Source organism: Diuraphis noxia, unplaced genomic scaffold, assembly GCF_037042655.1.
Source record: "Diuraphis noxia isolate RWA-SAM2 unplaced genomic scaffold, SU_Dnox_SAM2 contig0005, whole genome shotgun sequence".
In the NCBI taxonomy this organism is placed as follows: Eukaryota; Metazoa; Arthropoda; class Insecta; order Hemiptera; family Aphididae; genus Diuraphis; species Diuraphis noxia.
Window position 1 is genome coordinate 25939942 of NW_028301715.1, and position 20979 is coordinate 25960920.

Sequence of the window (20979 nt, forward strand, 5' to 3'; positions counted from 1 at the left end):
ATTCTTAGCCAACCCTCACAAAAATGTATGATAAACGTTTTGTAATGTATAATTAGGTTATTGCATGTAGGTATACTAAAACAAGCATTTAATTTAATAATTAATTACCATATAATAATAATATGTAAAATGTAAACAAAACAATATAAGCTAAACGGTACAAATTATACAACATATGGTAAGAGTGAACTAATTTGACAACACTTAAACAAAATAAATTTCAAAAAACTCCAATAATAGTTGGGTATAATCAAATATTTAATTGAATAATAAATCTGCGTGCCTGATTTATGTAATCGTTTCGGGTTTTGGTATAATATTTACGACTACGATTGCACGACAAGTGCCACATTTAAATACAATTGTACACAATGCGCATTATAATAATTGAACAGCAGTTTAAGTTTCAGTACAATAACGAAGTTATAAATTAATAGCTGACATTAGGTATGCTGTTAAATGTTATTGAAATATTGCCGCCATATTAATTTTGCAAACATCAAATATTTGTTAGCTCCTGTAAATGTAATAGTCAACCATAATCAATTGTTCGTCACTACTTTTTTCCACCGAAATTTTTATGGTAGCAAACGATCGCATTATAAAATGCGAAAACTAAAAACCATTTAAAACTCGTACCATACATAGTATAAAGATACGAGCGTATGTAATTTACATCAAAAATCTACCCCTCTCCTCACAAATTAAATAAAAATACATACGTAATTTGCCTTACATTTAAAAATTAATATTGGTAGTTTGCGCCACTTTTAAGTTTTTATAGGTAGTTCGTGGCTCATAAAAACTAAATAAAACAAAAACAAAATTAAATTTATTCCCTCTTGTCGCTACAAAACTTTTAATTTACACCACTTTAAAGTACCCTCTTTTGTCGGTACATAAACCAGTACGGTAGTAGATACGTTTTAAACAGTGGTGTGACTAGGTAATTAAGGAGAGGGCTCAAAAGGGATGGCCCTTGACCATTGCGGTTTGGGATCGGAAAGATGGAAATATTTTAAGGATTATATATTTATATGTAAGGCAGTTTTTAAAGATAGCCGCCATCGCGTGCTAATATTGGTACATTTTCAGTTACATGATGTGTTGTCTGCAAAAACGCCGTGCTCATGATTTTTCTATGGTGAGGAGATTGACTTCATATTTTTGTGAAATAACATATACATCATTATATTAGGAGGGGGTCGAACCTCATGAGTCATGACTCTCCCTTGAGCACGCCTCTGGTTGTCTGTGATCTGCACTAAAACTTAAAAAAAACTACAAGCAATTTTCGTAACATCTAATTATTCATTTTGAGGTAATCTGCGCCACGTAATTTGATAAATCTGCACAGTTTACATAAAGCCTGAATGATTAACATGGAATATTAATATTATATTAACCATTTGACGATTAATTTTTTTAGTTGTTCCCAGATAGGTAAAATGTATAAATGATAAGTTTACTGGTCGATGGTCGAAGGTAGCAGATAAATACTCATTTTGACCTAACCAAATTCCCAACCAGTTCGATTAATTTAAGACTTTCTTTGTTGAATCGAACGTTTAATCCAAATATAATCTGGTAAAGTGCAAAATAAAAACAAGAATGTTTCATTTCATATTTTTTAGTTTCCTCAAAATATTGATGATCATGGTACCCGCCGTTTTTCCCGAATCGAATTACCCGAATTAATTTTTTCCCGAATAGTATTTTGCCCGAAAGTCCGAAAACCCGAAACCTATTTTCCCGAACACCTTTTTCCCGAAGGTTATTGTTGGGTACATAATCGACATATGATATTTTTGCGCATTATATGCGTCCGCCGCCACCGATAAGCTGTGAGAGCGGACTTGGACCTCACGAAGTGGGGAACCGCGCTGTCGCATCTAGCCACCCGTCGCCGTTGCGCCGCCGCTGGCCGTTGTCGTTTTCCAGCCGTCTAGGCAGACTGCACGAGCTGCATGTTTCTCTTTGTCGCGAACCGACGCCCCGTCGTCGTAAATCACCATTGTGCGTTTTATTGTTTTTTTTTGTGCACCCGAGCCCTCGCGCTCACCAACACATCGCGTCCGCGATCCGTGTTTGCCGAACCCACGGCTTATTTTTTTTTCGCCTGCCCGATCTTTTCGCTGTGCGCCCCGGGCCGTGCACCTACACGTCCACGTGGTTTCCGTCCGTTCGCTTGACGCAGTGCGAACTCACCGAACGCGGTGCGCTCAACTAGTTTTTTTTTGTATTGTTGTGTCGTTGTGGACGACGTCCGTCCCGCAACCCGAGCCGTGCTCAGAATTTGTTAACTTGCATTCGCGCCCACGTGTTTTCGCCCGCCGTCGTTACCGGCCGTATATACGTGGTGTCGTCGTACCTGTTCGTCACGTTCGACGTAGGTGCAAGTGCTGCACACCAGTTCAACGTCCGTTGTCACCGTCTCACCGTCGAACCGGGTCAGTTGCCGCACTCTCACCGTGGTATCATCGAACTTTCTTCGTATCAGGTCGTACACACGATTATCTTGTTTGTTATTGTTTACATTTATTACTCGCATTACGCGACCCATACGTTTTTTTTTTTGTATTATCATATATTGAATTATTATAGTAGTGTTTTGCCGATCGAGTTGTGATCGTGCCATGACAAATACTATTACTAACACTAGTACGTAAGATATTTGAATTGCAGAACGCCAACAATAAATATTGTTCTGTACATTGCCACACCATCAAACTCAATGTTATTAGTTATCTTATATTCATGTCCTTATAGTTATACAGTCCACTATCTCTCTCTCACTCTCTCCTCCTTACAGGGATCTCTACCGGTTTTCGACATAAGTAACTACACGCCCGACGCGTAACGTGTTGACCGCCGTCCGTGCGCGCACGTATTCGTCATCGGCTTTACAGGTGCAGCCGTCTGTCGCACATTGTTTTGGTCCGTTCGAGCCGGATTTTATTTTCGTGTAATTACTTCGTCACAATCGTACCTCATCACATATTAATTTAATCCGTATCGTCATGGCACCAACAAAGAAAGAAGAGGATCCGGAAAAAGTTCTACTGCGAAGTCGCGTCAAACGCGATAATATATTAAATTCGGTTAAACATATTCACGCCACAGCATTAGAGGCACGCGCTGATATTGGAAAAATACCGTCGTTGATTATTCACGCTGAGGAACTAAATAGGTTTGTCGAACAATTTCATCACCAACAAGATATCATTATTAATGCATTAATCGATGTTGACCGTATTGCCGAGTTTGAACAGGCTGATCGTCCGTTGATTACTTCCATGGAATCCTTACGCCTTGAAATAAAAACAATTGTCGCGAGTGCCGTTCCCGTGACTACTTCCGAAAGTAAATCGTCGTCTTCGTCGTTCACCAATTCCGTGCCACAACAACAATTCGTCGCGTTACCAAAAATTAAATTACCTATGTTCGACGGCAACTTACTATCGTGGCGATCGTTTCGCGATATATATATATATCACTCGTACATGATAACCAACACATAGATGACGCACAGCGTTTTCATCATCTACTGTCGTGTTTATCTGGTTCAGCGTTGGCTATTATTAAATCTATACCGTTGTCCGCGGCTAATTACCCGATCGCGTGGGACGCGTTGTCCGAGCGTTACAACAATAAACGTTTGTTAGCTTCCGCTCACATGGACAAATTATTCGCCTTTAAACCAATCGCTCATGAATCACTACCAGCTTTAGTTGAGTTCGTTAATACATTTAAGGAAAATGTATCAATAATTAAATCGCTGGGGGTCGCTGACCTTTCGAGTTTTTTGCTTTTCCATATGTGCTCTCGCGTTCTCGACCCGATCACTTTACAACTGTTCGAATCTAGTACGTCACAGTCAACTATTCCGACTTTTGACGAATTAGTAAATTTTGTGCAACATCGATGTAAGATTTTGGAAAATCTTACCAAATCTAATAAAGTCGGTCGCAACGAAAAACCGTTCGAAAAACCGGATGTTCGCGGTAAACATACCAAATCGACTAAATCAGTGTTCGCTGCTACTACGTCCGCTTCGACTAAATATAAGACTAGGAATTGTTTATATTGTGATAAGCCCGATCATAGAATATATCAATGTCCGAAACTCACCGGAATGACTGTTGATAAACGACGAGATGCTGTATTAGCTCGTAAATTGTGTTTCGCGTGTTTGAGTTCGAGTCATATGGTCAATACGTGTCCGTCAACCAAGGGTTGTTTTTCGTGCAACAGTAAGCGTCATCACACCCTACTACATCGTGAACAAAATCGAACGTCAATTGTAGATAATACGACTTCGAATAGTAACCCGGTACCCCAACCCACCACGTCGAGTGGTGACTCTAGCTCGTTTGTCGGTGCCGCCTGCGCCAATTCTACCGTCGTACTAGGTACAGCGATTGTTCACATTAAGGATGCGTGGGAACAAGTACACTGCGTACGCGCACTGCTCGATAGTGGCTCGCAGATTTCCGCCATGACTGGTGATTGTGCAGCGCGGCTTGGACTTTCGAAACGTCGTTACAAGTCTGACATCGTAGGTTTCGCACAAAGTCCTGTGTCCCACGTTCAAGGTATAACCAGTTGTCAGTTTTCCTCACACGTTAAACCAGATTATTTATTCCCGTCTGTTGACTTAATTGTTCTAAAACAAATTACCACTGCCATGCCAGCTACTCGGTTACCAGCGACCGTGCGTCAACAATATCAACACCTTCGATTCGCCGATGACAAATTCGACATCCCGTCTCGCATCGACGTTCTATTCGGTGCGGATATCCTACCAAGTCTGATCCGCCCACACGCGGGTGTGGAACATCACTCGGGTTTACCATCGGCCCTTGACACTCAGCTTGGCTGGATAATTTTCGGCTCATTTTCTACTCCGAACAAGTCACCTCCAGTCACGCTGACCACCGCAATCGCTCCGTCTTCAATCGACGATTTAATTAAAAAATTCTGGTTGATCGAAGAACCCGCCGCCCCGTCGTCGCCCACCACGGAAAACCAGTGGTGCGAAGAATATTTTATAAAGTCTACCTCGCGTGATACGACAGGTCGATTTTGTGTCGCCCTACCGTTTCGCCATTTGTTCACCGGTTCAACTCAACAGCAAGGTACATCGCGTCACGGGCTAGGTGATTCGCGTTCCATAGCAATGAAAAGATTCTATAATCTAGAAAAGCGATTGGCCAAGGATCCCGCGCTGTATGCGGCGTATCGCCAGTTCATGTCCACCTATCGTTCGCTGGGACACATGGTGCCAGCCCCGTCACCGGGCATCTATTTCATTCCACATCACGCCGTATTCAAGTCCGATGGTGATATGTCAAAAATACGAGTCGTCTTCGACGCTTCCTCAGTCTCTTCGTCTGGTCGTTCTTTGAATGATGTTTTGTGCACCGGACCTAAACTGCAAGTGGATTTGCGTGACATTCTACTGCGTTGCCGATTACACAAATACATTCTGACCGCCGATATTGTCAAGATGTACCGACAAATCCTTATTCGTTCGGAAGATCGCGTATTCCAACACATATTCTGGCGTGATTCCCCCACCGATGACCTGCAGGAATTTCAACTATGTACCATCACTTATGGCCTTAACTGTGCACCCTACCTTGCAATCCGGTGCTTACATGAACTTGATGCCCAAGATGGTCACCGATTCCCGTTGGCGAAGGGTGTTCTCACTCAGTCAGCTTATGTGGACGACATTGTTATAGGTTCAGACACCGAAGAACAATTATTACGCCGAAAGAACGATATTGTCAACTTACTTCGTGGTGGAGCTTGTGAGTTGAGCAAGTGGACGAGTAATAGTGCCCTCATTCTCGAGTCTCTCCGTCCTGAAGATCGAATAGATTCCGTATCCTTTGATCCACGAGATGAGCAGTCGGTCAAAGTCCTCGGTCTTCATTGGAACACGAATAATGACAACTTCGCCTACCATACCAGTGTTCAACAAACTTCCTCAACCAAACGCCAAGTCCTTTCAGTCATAGCACGTTTGTTTGATCCTATAGGCGCGCTGGGTCCGTTGTTACTTTGGGCAAAGTGCTTTATGCAATCGCTGTGGTGCAGCAAGCTTGGGTGGGATGATCTCATTACCGACGAGTTATTATCGACATGGCGTCAATTTTGTTTGGAGCTAAATGATGTGTTTGGCCTATCAATCCCTCGGTACATTCCGGCTGTACATCAGCAAGATATTCAATTGATGGGCTTCGCGGATGCATCGACCAAAGGATACGCGGCCACCATATTCATGCGCAGTGTTGACGCCGCGGGGGACATATTAGTCAAATTTATTACATGTAAAACGAAGGTCGCCCCTATCAAAACTGCCGTCGCCAACGATTCTCCGTCTATACCACGTTTGGAACTATGCGGGGCGCTATTGCTGGCTCAAACACTCCACCATGTCCGTCAGGTTCTGTCGTCCGAGATCTCCATAACTTGTCTTCGTGCCTGGACCGATTCATCCATCGTTTTGTCATGGCTGACATCGGATCAAAAATATTTTAAGATTTTTATCACTAATCGAATCGCCAAAATCCACCAGCTTGTCCCTGCCTGCAAGTGGAGTCACGTGTCGACCGCCGAGAATCCCGCGGACCCTGCTTCCCGCGGGCTTCTACCCAGGGCTGCGATGTCATCGGATATTTATTGGAATGGCCCAGAGTTTTTGGGACGGCCGGAAGAGCAATGGCCCAAGTCCAAATTCACGCCATTGAGTCCTGACCAATTGCCCGAGACCAGGCCTAACGTCACTTCGACTCTTGTCGCCAATGTATCGTCATCTCCACTTGAGTTGTTCACTCGGTTTTCATCGCTTGCCAGAATGCAACGTGTCCTTTCGTTCGTTTTCCGTTTTGTACGTCGCTCACGCCGACAGCCCGTTTGTTCGGGGCCACCAATGTTTTTAGAATACGAAACTGCACTATCCGTTGTCGTACGCCAGACACAAAAATATTACTTTTCCGAACTTATTAACATGTTGAAGAAACAGTCTACGATATCACCTCCGTCGTTAGCTCAATTAGCGCCCTACGTCGATGAGACAGGAGTTTTGAGAGTCGGAGGCCGCCTACGTTTTTCCTTTATACACCCTGACTCGAAGCACCCGATTCTGCTGCCACGAGATTCACATCTTACGACATTGTTAATTCGTCATTATCATTTGTCGTTCCTCCATGGCGGACCGAAGCTGATATTGTCAATGTTGAACAGGAGGTTTTGGATCATGTCTGGCCGCGCCGCAGTGCGTCGTGAAATTTTTGCTTGTGTTCCGTGCACACGTCACAAGGCCATCCGTCCTCAGCCAATCATGGCCGATTTGCCGCCATACCGAGTTCGACCTCATCGACCATTTTCCCATGTTGGTATGGACTATGGAGGTCCTTTTCTTGTGAAAGAGCATAAACGTCGCAGCGCCCAATCAGTGAAAGTATATCTGGCATTATTTGTATGTATGGCTGTGAAGGCAGTTCATCTCGAAATCGTCACAGAGTTAACCACTGATGCGTTTCTCGCGGCCTTGGATCGCTTTGTCGCTAGACGTGGGATTCCTACCGATATTTATTCTGACTGCGGCACGAATTACGTGGGTGCTGCGCGTCAACTCAAACTGCTATTTCGCAACGCCAAAGAGCAGGATCGAATCTCTTCACATCTGGCGTGCACGTGGCATTTCAATCCGCCTGCCACACCGCACTTCGGCGGCATTTGGGAAGCTGGAATTAAGAGTGCCAAGGTCCATCTCAAGCATGTTATTGGTCAGCAGATATTAACTCATGAAGAATTTGTTACTTTGACTACCCGCGTCGAGGGTATCCTCAATTCTCGACCAATCACGCCGGCGTCATCTGACCCGCATGATTTAAGCGCCTTGACTCCGGGGCATTTCTTGATCGGAGAACCTATTCACGCCCTACCAGAACGTGACATCACTGACATAAAGATTAATAGGTTGAACCGATGGCAACTCATACGCCAATGCCACCAGTCTTACTGGAAGAGGTGGTCCCGTGAGTACTTGTCGTCGTTGCAAGGTCGTTCAAAATGGTACAAGTCATCTCCAAATTTGAAGGTCAACGATATGGTCATTGTTGAGGCCCCATCTCGACCACCTACCGAATGGCGGCTCGGTCGTGTCACCGAGGTCCACCCAGGTGCCGATGATGTTGTCCGTGTCGTGTCCGTGCGCACTCGGGACGGTATCTACAAGCGCCCGGTCGTGAAACTTGTGCGTTTACCAGTCGAGCCCTAAACTTGCCCTCATCTCCCAAGGTCCTCATTATGTAAATTTTTGTAATTTTTTTTTTTTTTTTTTTTGTGCAACAGTCACAGTCTGGTTCACGTTATTTATGTATTTGTCTACTGATGAGTGTCAGGTACTATGTAGATATTTTAATTGTTATTTATCATGTATTTTTGCTCCGTATTTTTTTGTAATGTGTACGATCTGACTTCAACGTCCATCTTCATGTTTGATGATCTCTTGAAAGACGCCCTGGTCTTTCAACGCGGGGAGGAAATGTTGGGTACATAATCGACATATGATATTTTTGCGCATTATATGCGTCCGCCGCCACCGATAAGCTGTGAGAGCGGACTTGGACCTCACGAAGTGGGGAACCGCGCTGTCGCATCTAGCCACCCGTCGCCGTTGCGCCGCCGCTGGCCGTTGTCGTTTTCCAGCCGTCTAGGCAGACTGCACGAGCTGCATGTTTCTCTTTGTCGCGAACCGACGCCCCGTCGTCGTAAATCACCATTGTGCGTTTTATTGTTTTTTTTTGTGCACCCGAGCCCTCGCGCTCACCAACACATCGCGTCCGCGATCCGTGTTTGCCGAACCCACGGCTTATTTTTTTTTCGCCTGCCCGATCTTTTCGCTGTGCGCCCCGGGCCGTGCACCTACACGTCCACGTGGTTTCCGTCCGTTCGCTTGACGCAGTGCGAACTCACCGAACGCGGTGCGCTCAACTAGTTTTTTTTTGTATTGTTGTGTCGTTGTGGACGACGTCCGTCCCGCAACCCGAGCCGTGCTCAGAATTTGTTAACTTGCATTCGCGCCCACGTGTTTTCGCCCGCCGTCGTTACCGGCCGTATATACGTGGTGTCGTCGTACCTGTTCGTCACGTTCGACGTAGGTGCAAGTGCTGCACACCAGTTCAACGTCCGTTGTCACCGTCTCACCGTCGAACCGGGTCAGTTGCCGCACTCTCACCGTGGTATCATCGAACTTTCTTCGTATCAGGTCGTACACACGATTATCTTGTTTGTTATTGTTTACATTTATTACTCGCATTACGCGACCCATACGTTTTTTTTTTGTATTATCATATATTGAATTATTATAGTAGTGTTTTGCCGATCGAGTTGTGATCGTGCCATGACAAATACTATTACTAACACTAGTACGTAAGATATTTGAATTGCAGAACGCCAACAATAAATATTGTTCTGTACATTGCCACACCATCAAACTCAATGTTATTAGTTATCTTATATTCATGTCCTTATAGTTATACAGTCCACTATCTCTCTCTCACTCTCTCCTCCTTACAGGGATCTCTACCGGTTTTCGACATAAGTAACTACACGCCCGACGCGTAACGTGTTGACCGCCGTCCGTGCGCGCACGTATTCGTCATCGGCTTTACAGGTGCAGCCGTCTGTCGCACAGTTATTGTTCCCAAATTAAAAGAATTTATAAATTTAAAAATGTTGTTACTACTGGCGTATTTTCTATGTGTTATGTTTTATGCCTATAACTAAACTATTATAGATACTTCAATAAACCTTAGATACCTTAGATAAAGATAGTATTTACGAAAAAGTATGGGTATTTTGCCTTTATTGCAATTTACTGTCGTTACAACGACATATTATGTATACTATAATATATAGGTACTATTACTATCTTTGCTACATGAACATTTAATTGTTTGTATTTTATCATCGCGCTCTTGTAATATTATTATGATTATTATCGTTTGTATCGAAATATAGCAAGTAAATCGTTGTAATTTTTGTAATCGTAAAGTTTCGTTATTCACGTACTATCACTTGTCGCTATACTTTCATTTTCAGTGCGTTTTATTGTATAAGCTTATTATAATTTTATTTTACTTCACCACCATGGCTGAAATTAAAATTTTGGGTGAAACAAAATTGGTTTATGGTGGTTTTATTTACGTTCGGTCTAAATTACCAATCAACGGCAAAACATACTGGGAATGTCAAAAAGTACGCAGGAAAGAGTGCAAAGCCAAATTAAAATTATTTCGTGCGAGAACCAGTGTTGGACGATCATGATCATGGTCCAAATCAAGAACAGTGTTTATCAGAGATTGTTAGATATTCTTTGAAGCGAGCGGAGGGCTGAGGACCAACTACCTATATAATGTAAACCAACTATATATTGTTTTTTGATATCGGGAATGTCAATTTTATTTTTATCACATATTATTAATATCTTTAATCGTGTAAATATTATCTATTTCGATTTATTTTTTTAATCAATTTTCTACGGTTATAACACGTATAACACATATAACACCTTATTACTTTTTTAGGTACCAAGTACCCACCCACGTATGAAAAAAAAAGGGTCAGGTGGGGCTAAAGCCCAATCAGCCTAACCCGTACGCACGCCTATGAACATTCAATATTCATCACGCCATGTCATTTGTACCAATATTCTTATTTGGTCGTTATTCATAAACGAATAACTGTAGAAACTTGAAATTTACACCATATTATGTTTATTTTATCAATTCCTATACTTGATAAAATTTTCAAAATATTTCAAAAATTTTAAGTTATTTACATTTTAAAGACATTTGAAAATTTTCGTTTTTTATTTTTTATTTCCACAAATGTCAATAAAATGTTAACCATTGAGTGAAAGAACTTGAAAATATAATAGAAGATACCCAATAAGTTTATTTAATAGCAGTTGAAAACTATTACAAATATACAATCAAGTTTTTTTTTTTTATAATCATTTTAAGTTCCAATTTTTTCAACATTTATATAATTGAAAATTTACAAATTCTTTAGTTGTTAAAAATGTATAAAACGTTTAAATCTTAAAAAAACGAGGTACCACGTAAGTAGTTAATTCCACTAAAAAAAATCTATAAACTTCACAAACACAGTTTTTTTTATAGTTATCTTAATTTCAAATTTGGATGAAATTACTCATTAAATAATCAATGATAACAATTTTAGTTAAATTGTTGCAATTTAAAAATATTATACGTGTGAACTTTAAATTGTATAGTACACCTACTATGAATGACTGAGTGAGTCGTGTGCATAATGAATCTGGACTATATTTTATAGGTATAGGTACCTATATTTTTTAATTTTTTTTTTGAAATAATAGCTATTATAATATTGTATAAAACTACAAAATTTTATAGTCTGACAAATCGTCTCCACTCAGAATCATTTTGCTTATTCAATGATATTATATTATTGAATTCAATATTTTTATTTTTTTTAATGTTTAAGAAAAAAAAAGTTTATTAAGACTTAAACAACTCAGGTTTTTAGCCTACTTTAATCGAAACATATACAAGAAAAAGAAAAAGAAAGGGAAATATATATATATGTGTACATTAAATTTTGGAATACATTTTACAACATTATTATATTTATTATTTACAATGAGTATTTAGTGTTTATATTATGGAAAAATGTACTGATTGCAGCTGTGTTTTCATCTTTGAAGGCTTGATAGAGTGATGCAGGGTTTTGATGTATCTTGCGTGCTTCTGTGTACCTATTTGGGGCAGGTGATTACGATATTATGTCCAATTGATAGAGAGTCCAAATTTAATACTATCCATTAAAGTAACCCACTTGTAAACTACTAAACAGCAGAGCGATATATTTTTAGCAACTTTTTTTTTAATCGCATTTTATATCATATAATTATTCTTATATTTATATACGTATTTTTAATGTTTTACCTTCTATATCGAATATTTGAGTTATTTACTTAAAATAATCTGGGACCTAACTAGTATACTTCCTGTAATTAACCCCCAAAGATCCAAATGTGATGCTTTGTGGGACATGTAGTAGTTCTGTATTAATACAATTTGTTCAAGTAAATACCCTTCGTGAGCTTAAAAAAAAAATTATCCAAAACTGATTGCAACGGTAGGTTCTGTGATTGAATATTCATGTAGGTTTTTCGAAAACTTTCTTTACAAATAATAATTTCAAATCTCAGTAAACAAGTAATATATGTACACTATTGGATTGGAGATTGGAGTGTTCAAAGTTCTACTTTGGGTGTGTAAAAAATTCATAACCTAACCCCAACCTCTCTTCTCTCCCCTGTATATGTGCCTGGACCTACCAATGTTATTATGATTGAAGCTTTATATAACTAATATAATAATCTATAAATCTTGCATTCTTTTAATATTAATTAGTGAGTAGTGGTACAATATTTAACACAAACCAAGTTTAAAATACATTATATATACATATTATACTTATGTGTACTAAACGGAAATGTGAAAATTATTTTCTGTTTGAAAATGTATTTAAATGTTCAATTGTTACAAGTTTCTTATAAATGTTTATTGTTTTAGTCTTACTCACGTACTACACATACCAAATTGTCGTTCACTATTTTCAATAGTGTGCTGTTAGTCTTGATATTAGAGCGAACTGAGTCATTATCAAACTTTTAGGTAAGAACATTTTCTGTGTTCTTTCGTTGGTTTTTTACGATATATTTATTTTTAAAGTAGTTATTCGTACATAATAAAGCATTTGAAAATGCACATAACTCTTTTACAATTTACTCTAATATCAAAACTGACAGCACACTATTAAAACTAGTGAACGAAAATTTGCTATGTAGTATACATGTGTAAGGCGGTGACAACACATGAGGCACGAAGTCCTTTTAATTTTTATAGTCTTTCTAAGTTAAAAATTTTGAACACACCGTTTGGACCAAAATAATTATTAGATATTTTAATTAATTACGACAATTAACGATTAATAGAACTAATAGAACTATATTTAGATACCTAGGTACTTATGGATTGAATACCACTGTTTATTAATTATTATTTATTAATAAATTATCATGAATTTATGCTATTTACTCACAAATTTAATATTTATTTTTAGTTATAACTATCGATTATAGATAATAGCAGTATGCAGCATAATATATTACTTCTTAAAATGTCTAGAACCACCTTATGTATAAGTCTGTGAGATGGGCACACCAATCTATTTAGAGTGATGGTTTTATCACCACTACAACAATTAAGAAATTGAAACTTTGTGTCGCACATTTCTATAATGAATTGCTGTTGAACAATGTCACATCCACAGGACGTATAGTTATCACGCGGAGGATTTAACACAGAGATAATTACAGCGTAACGGGACTTTTGTGACACACTATACGACGGAAGTCAAACAAAATAATTTTGTCGTGTTGATTTAACCGCCCATCGCACAACCCTACCACGACGAGACCCGACCAATTAAACGACGCCACGATCGCGAACCCGTCAGCCGTTAGGCTATAAAAATGAAACTTAAACCGATCGGAACTGTAGTGTCAGTCTATCAACTATTAACGCTCAAACAGTGTCCGGATGAACTTCGTCGTCGTTGAGGAACAGATTCCGAAATAACAGACATCGCAGTACCGCATATTAGCCATTAGATACCAGACTCGATTTCCTCCGAAAAAACAACAACAACAGCAAAGCCAAAATGTTTCTGTCGTACACCGTCGTGCCCGTGTTCGTTTTTGCCATACTTTTGAACTTCATCTACGTGTACTCCGATGAGACACCTGCACCCGTACCATCTAACGATAATAATACTTCTTCAACGAATTCAAGTACATCGGCCAGCATGAATTTCACGTCGTGTAACGAATGCATGCAATCGCCGTGCCACACCGAAAATCATGGACCGTGCATCCCCAGTGACAGCACCTCACCGAACTCATCGACTTTCATGTGTCTCTTGTGTGCAACGGACGATACGGGAAACCCTCAGTTCTACAGCGAAGACATTTGTAAACAGAACTGCACGGATATCACTAAATCGTGCGTCTGCATGGGTCAGTGTTTCTCTTGCGTCGAAAGCAGTAACGCCAACCTCTCAACTGTACCGTGCAACCCGCCCACCAAGATGGCGGATGATACGTGTGCGTTAGTCGATTACGCAGCACCCCAACAATGAAACCGAGCCACCATCATCATGAAATTATTGAATATTAATATTAATTACATTATATTATATTTTTTCAACTATAATTTTTGTTCTCAGAAAAATTACCCCTCCTTCCACCCTCACCAATTAAAAAAACAAAATACAAAAATTCTTTAAGTTATTATTATGCAGCACTCTATATGATATTATATAAATAAACTATTGTTTCTTCATTGTTATAACTATATATATAGGTATAATTTATACCTATGTAATCGGTGTATCTATCTAACCATTATATATTATGTATTATGTTTTCAATATTAAACTGTTACTGCATTACGTATATTCTTTGTGCTTTATTTATTTAGATTTAAATAAGCTCTAACTCTCACCTTATTCGAATTTCAAATGTTATAAAACTAAAAATGGTCAATTATTAAACAATATATAATTTACTTATAATAGAAACATACAGAGTAATTCATTAAACATGCTCTTTCTTCTTCAATAATGCAGTCATTCAAAGTCTGATTAATGGAATTTTCTAATATAGGTAAGTACTTTAAGACCATCCTTTTTCATATTCAGGAAATTGTTCATACATTCTACTCAATCTTTTATGCTGTAGAGAGTAGATTATGTTGAAAATGAAATCATCATACAAATTAGACAATGGATGATTGATAATTACTATGAATTGACTCTCCATACTTAATGTCCTAAAGAATATACAATGGCATTGGATTACTTGTTTCCAAGCTTCATGGAATTAAAAATATTCGTATCATAGATGAGCTGAATACATCTATAGAAAATATTATAGGAAATTAAAATTATAGGTATAGTGTCATGAAAAATTCACCAAAATCTTCAAAATAGTAGATAAGGGCAAACTAGTGTTTCATTTAAGGTATGTTTAGTGAAAACCAATATATATTATTATGTGCATGAATGTTAAAATCAAATAGCAGCAGGTTCAGGTAAACAGAGGAAAAATTATTTCCAAACCTATTGATAATTTCTACTTTGAAAGTAGAATAAAATTTAATCATATTATCTGTAACAACGTTTTATAGATACATTTCCAAAAATATCATTGATATATCTGTATGATTGTATGAAAGCTAAATAATTTGCAAGCATATTTTTATCAGTTTTATATTCAAAACCAAAAATATTCATATTATTCATATTATTGAATATTAAGGTATCTATCCTTCGTATATTTTAATTTTTTATGAATTCTAATTACTAAACGTAATAGCGAAACCACTTGGGTACAACCTCTTGTTGACAAAAAGATAATTTAGGTATATTTTCATAAATTAAAATATTAAATATCATAATGTATTGAGAGAAGTCTGGTGTGGTGCAATGGTTGTATTTTGTCAAGAAACTTTGCGAATGCAAGTCTCGGCCTCTCTACCGGATGAGAACTTTTTTTTAAATGGCAATCCTTATTTATAAATATTTAATTTTTATACAAAAATACCAACTAGATCCAATGTTTTATCAGAAATCACTTTCAAAGTTTGAAATCAAATCATTATTTTACCACTTATTATTAATCAGGTATAATAGATTTATTATACACTAAAAAAAAACACACATTACCATCATTTTAAAATCAATATATGAAAGTTTAATGCATATGACAGTTTTATTTCAGAAAATAATATTAATAACAATTTAGATTTTTTATTGTACAATGTACAGCTAAGTACAAGATAGATTTATGGAATGATTTACTTTTTTTTTATCATTTCATACGTCCTAAAACTAGTGTTATGACGTTTATTTTATAATTTATCTATTTACTCATATTTTTTGACAAATAAAAAACTATTCTCAATAAACATTTATGCTATATGGATTTAGTAATCATTGTTAAATACCAAAATATTACTTTTGAACTAATTTATTCATTAATTCCTTTATTATTTTAAGCAAAAAAAAAAATTAATTATTGTACCTATTTAATAATAATATATAATAATTTTGCCTAAAACAAATCGCATATAAATGTAACATATTTTGAGAATTTTTAAAATATTGTCGTCAGATAGTTAAGTTTAAAAATTGAATGAATTATTTATTAATGAAAAATAAGGATGAACATGTTTGGTGAATTACCCTACGTATGAATTTAAGATAATTCGTAATAGACTAGCTCTTTTCATACTGTTCTCTTTTATTTGACCTTGGACCATATTGATACCTACTTCATATAATTTTGCGAATGTTGAGGTCTAATTCTTATTAACAAAACCTCTTAATATCTTGTAACTATTGTTGAGTCATGATAACTTGGTTAAAAGCAAATGTACGGAATAATAAATTGGTTACTTTCTTTATCCCGTGGTTTATATTATATTTGTAAGACATGTTATCTCAATGACTTATTGTGCACATTTAAAACACATAGTTAAAAAGTATGGTGAGTTCAATACAAATGAGTTTATACGGCATTTAACCCTTTCTCTCAAAATTTTTTATTTTTAATATTCAACCAAATGTATTGTTCAAACGTGTTTTAGATGTAAAAAAATGTATAATTAACGAAAAAAAGGCGGGTAAATCGTGGATGTCGCTCTGCTGTACAGTAGGTTAAAAGTGGGTGACTGTAATGGATAGAATTGAATTTGAATCCAATGATATTATATCATTGTATACGAAAAACGATTCTGAGCGAAGACGGTTTATCTGTATAGAATAAATTATAGACTATTAAAATTTTTCAAATCTTAGATTTAAAAAGAAAAATTTTTATGAATTTCTAGTTTAAAATAATTTGCGAGTTTTCATGATTTTCGTGATTTTTACGTATGTTGTCTAAAATTCAAACTTTGAATGCTTGTAAAAAAAAAATTGTGAGTAAGCATTTCTTTTATTTTCAACTGCTATTGTAAAAATATGATAGGAGCCATGTATTAAATTTTCAAATCTTAGATATAAAAGAAAATTTTTTTATGGATTTCTAGCTTAAAATAATTTTCGAATTCTCGTGATTTTTACGTAGGTATGTTGTCATAATATTCAAACTTTGAATGCTTATAAAAAAAAATTGTGACTGTATATTTCTTTTATTTTTCAACTTCCATAGTATAAATATGTTAGGAGCCTTGTATTTAATTTTCAAGCTTTTCTACCGAACAAATAAATTCTTTATCGAAATTTGTAGTCAAAAACACAAAAAGAGTTGAAAAATTAAAATGTCAATAAACAGCTCAAAATAAAAATAAAAAAATTTTGAAAATTTTATCAAATATAGAAAATGCCTATATAAACATTCAGTGAAAATTTCAAGTATCTGCGGTCATTTGTTTTAGAGTTACACCAAAATACGGAAATCGCTAAAAGTGAAAATCCAATGTTGTAAAAATTTAAATTTCAAATGCTCATAAAAATTTAATTTGAATTTCCGGTGGACTTTTTATTTGTGATAAAGATTGAAAAACTTGTAAGGAATCTTGTATTAAATATTTAAATCTTAGATTTAAAAAGAAAATTTTTTATGAATTTCTAGCTTAAAATAATTTGTGAATTTTCGTGATTTTCACGTATTTTGTCAAAATTCAAATTTTGAATGCTTATAAAAAATAATTGTGACTATGAATTTTTTTTATTTTAAACTGCTATTGTAACAATATATTAAGAGCCTTGTATTAAATCTTCAATATCTTCTACCCAAAAAATAAATTTTTATCGATATTAATTTAAAAAAAAACTAATAATGTTCGAAAATTGCATATACCTATGAATAGTACAACATTAGTCAAACATTTTTGAAAATTTCATGGCGTATAGAATATACTTATAAAAACATTCGGTGAAAATTTCATGTATTAATAGTCATTTGTTTTAAAGTTACATCAATAATCAAAATTGATTTTGTCGAAAACTTATTGTGCGTAAAATTTCCCGTTTTTCCCTTAATTTTTAGTTTGTTTATCCTGATTATTTACAAAAATATATAAGAATTTTTTACTTTTGATCACCAAAGTACCAACAAGATTCACTTTCTTATCGAATAAGGTACTGAAGTCAAAAATCGAAGAACTTTTACTGCCCCAAAACGAGATGACAGACAAAAAAAAATATATTCATGGTTTTGACGAATTTTTGTCAATATTTGAACTTCGAATGCTAATAAAAGAAAATTGTGCCTATGTATTCTTATAATTTTTTAATCACTATAAGAATAACTTATGAGAAACTTTGTATTAAAATTTCAAATATTTTTATAGGGCCAAAAAAAATTTATCGACACTTCCAAAAATTTTTTTATCTATTAATGAATGTCTATAAATATCTAAAAAAAAGTCAAAATATTTTGAAAATTTAATCATGTAAAGAAAATGCCAATCTTAATAACTGGTAAAATTTTCAAGTATCTACTACATATACTTTTTGAATAATAACAAATATTTAAAGGATGATGTTTGAGGGTGAATCGTTATCGTTACGCTATTTCGTAAAAATTTAAAATTCAAACGCACTTAAAATTTTTCCTATCATGATACTTCGAATTTTCTGTATAGCTACTTGAAGGAAAACTTATGGAAAACTTAGTGTTGTATTTTTAATCCTTAGTTATAAACACAAACATTTTTATGATTTTTCAACTTCAAAATTACTACTTGCAAATTTTCGCGTATTCGACTGATTTCGTAAAATCAGCTTATAAAAAATAATTGTGACTATGAATTTCTTTTATTTTTAAACTACTATTGTAACAATATGTTTAGAGCCTTGTATTAAATTCTCTAGCTTTTCTGCCGAACAAATACATTTTTATCAATATTAATTTTAAAAAAACTAATAATGATCGATAATTTCAAATGCCTATGAATAGTTAAGTCGAAAATGTTTGAAAATTGCATGGTGGATAGAATATACTGATATAAACATTCGGTGAAAATTTCATGTATCTATGGTCATTTATTTTAAAATTATATCAAAAACCAAAATCGATTTTGTCGAAAAATGTGTGTGCGTAAATTTTCCCGTTTTCCCCTTAATTTTTAGTTTGTTTTTCTCGATTATTTAGAAAAGTATTAAAAATTTTTCACTTTTGACCCCCCAAAGTACCAACTAGATTAACTTTCTGATCGAACGAGGTACTGAAGTCAAAAATCAAAGCACTTTTACAGCCCCAAAAAAAGTAATATACTATTGATACAAGTTAACAATACCCTTTGTTCTTCTTTCTATATCTACTTTTGTTATTCCTATTTATCTTTCCTCTTCTAATATCTCTCTCCTAACATTTTTAACATTTTTTTTTTAAACTGTAAAAGTGCCTTCACTGGAAGGTGTCTTTAATTCGTCCTTCACGTCATAATTATCAAATTCATCAATTTCACTTTTTTTCAAAATGTATGTACCTAACCGATTTTGGAAATAAAAATTATGTAATAAAAAAAAAAAAATAGATTCTGAGTGTAGCGAGGAATGTATTGGTTTTACAATGCTGTTTATTTCTTTTTCTTTTTTATTCTTTTAACACGTTTTCTCTCTCTAAACTTGCTCAAAAGAAGTCATTTTTCATAAATTTAAAGAAGTCATTTTTCGTAACGGTACTCGAAATAAAAGCGGTTAAAGGAGAAGAAACGTAAGATTTCACGATTTTATAATATTAAATAATTACGGACAATGTTTTCTACCAAAAAGATTGCTTCTAATGAAAAATGACAAGAGATCTTTATTTTCAGTTTAATCAGTTTTGTTCATTCAGTTACACCACCAAATGTTATTCTAAGTCTTATGACACAAAAGTTGTTTTATTCTATAAATTAATTGCTGACACCATAGCACAAACCTAATACAACATCATATATTCTACTCCTATTATTACTTATTACCATCTACTTGGATACATCAAGATTGCTACGGGTTTACCATCTATTTATACCTACAATATGCTTAAAATTCACTGTTCAGAAGTACTTTTAATTTGCATATATTCAAATTTTGCATTCTGGCATAGTAATTATTATTAAGAACTATGATTATCGATATTCACTACAAATATACTTAGTCAGATTATGGCTTGACTTCTTGAGAGATAAATAATGAAATCACATAATTTCCTATCTCCCATTAAATTTGCAAATGAAAACGATGCCAAATAAAAATATTGTTTCCAATACAGAATTTTGATAATTTAAGATACTACAAAATTAATTAAGTATGTAAACATATTTTTTACTGTTAAATTATTTGGTTATATTTATCCTTTCTTAACTTGCAAGATATTCAACTACTCAAGTTAATTTCAAAGAAGTTAAAAAATGAAGCCTGACAATATGCATTCCAGAAGAAAACTAATCCCAATAATAGTATAGTTAACTAAAAATATGTTAAATGAACGTTGTTGATGCTAATGTATTTATTTAATTTTAACAAATATTATACAATTAGGTTAAATATAAATATTAAATTAAACCTAACAACATCAAATCAATCATAAATGTATGGTAAATCACTAAATTGTACGTTTCTTTAAAAACTAAAAAAAAATCTTCACCTATCACCTTCATTATTTTACATGGTAGCTATTATAAAATATTATACTTAAATAACTATACTTTGTTAAAATATTAGGTAGGTATGTTTTAATCCGAATATTAAGGCATCATAAAAATATTTTTATTTTAAACTATATTGTATTTAGTGTTTTGCAACTGAATAGTTCTTTCTGTTTGGTTGGTGTTGTTAGCAAGTATTACCACCTAC

General features: G+C 35.2%; 2 protein-coding genes across 2 annotated transcripts; both read left to right on the forward strand.

Moving 5' to 3' along the window:
• The first annotated feature begins 3020 nt into the window (after positions 1-3020).
• Positions 3021-8293, forward strand: LOC149055137 (uncharacterized). The gene is made up of 2 exons (XM_089229512.1): positions 3021-3450; positions 3522-8293. The coding sequence occupies exons 1-2, from the start codon at positions 3021-3023 to the stop codon at positions 8291-8293; spliced, it is 5202 nt and encodes a 1733-aa protein (XP_089085638.1).
• Positions 8294-13608: 5315 nt separating this feature from the next.
• LOC107163507 (uncharacterized) lies at positions 13609-14584 on the forward strand. The gene has a single exon (XM_015510970.2). The coding sequence runs from the start codon at positions 13792-13794 to the stop codon at positions 14266-14268; it is 477 nt and encodes a 158-aa protein (XP_015366456.2). The 5' UTR covers positions 13609-13791; the 3' UTR covers positions 14269-14584.
• The last annotated feature ends 6395 nt before the right edge of the window (positions 14585-20979 follow it).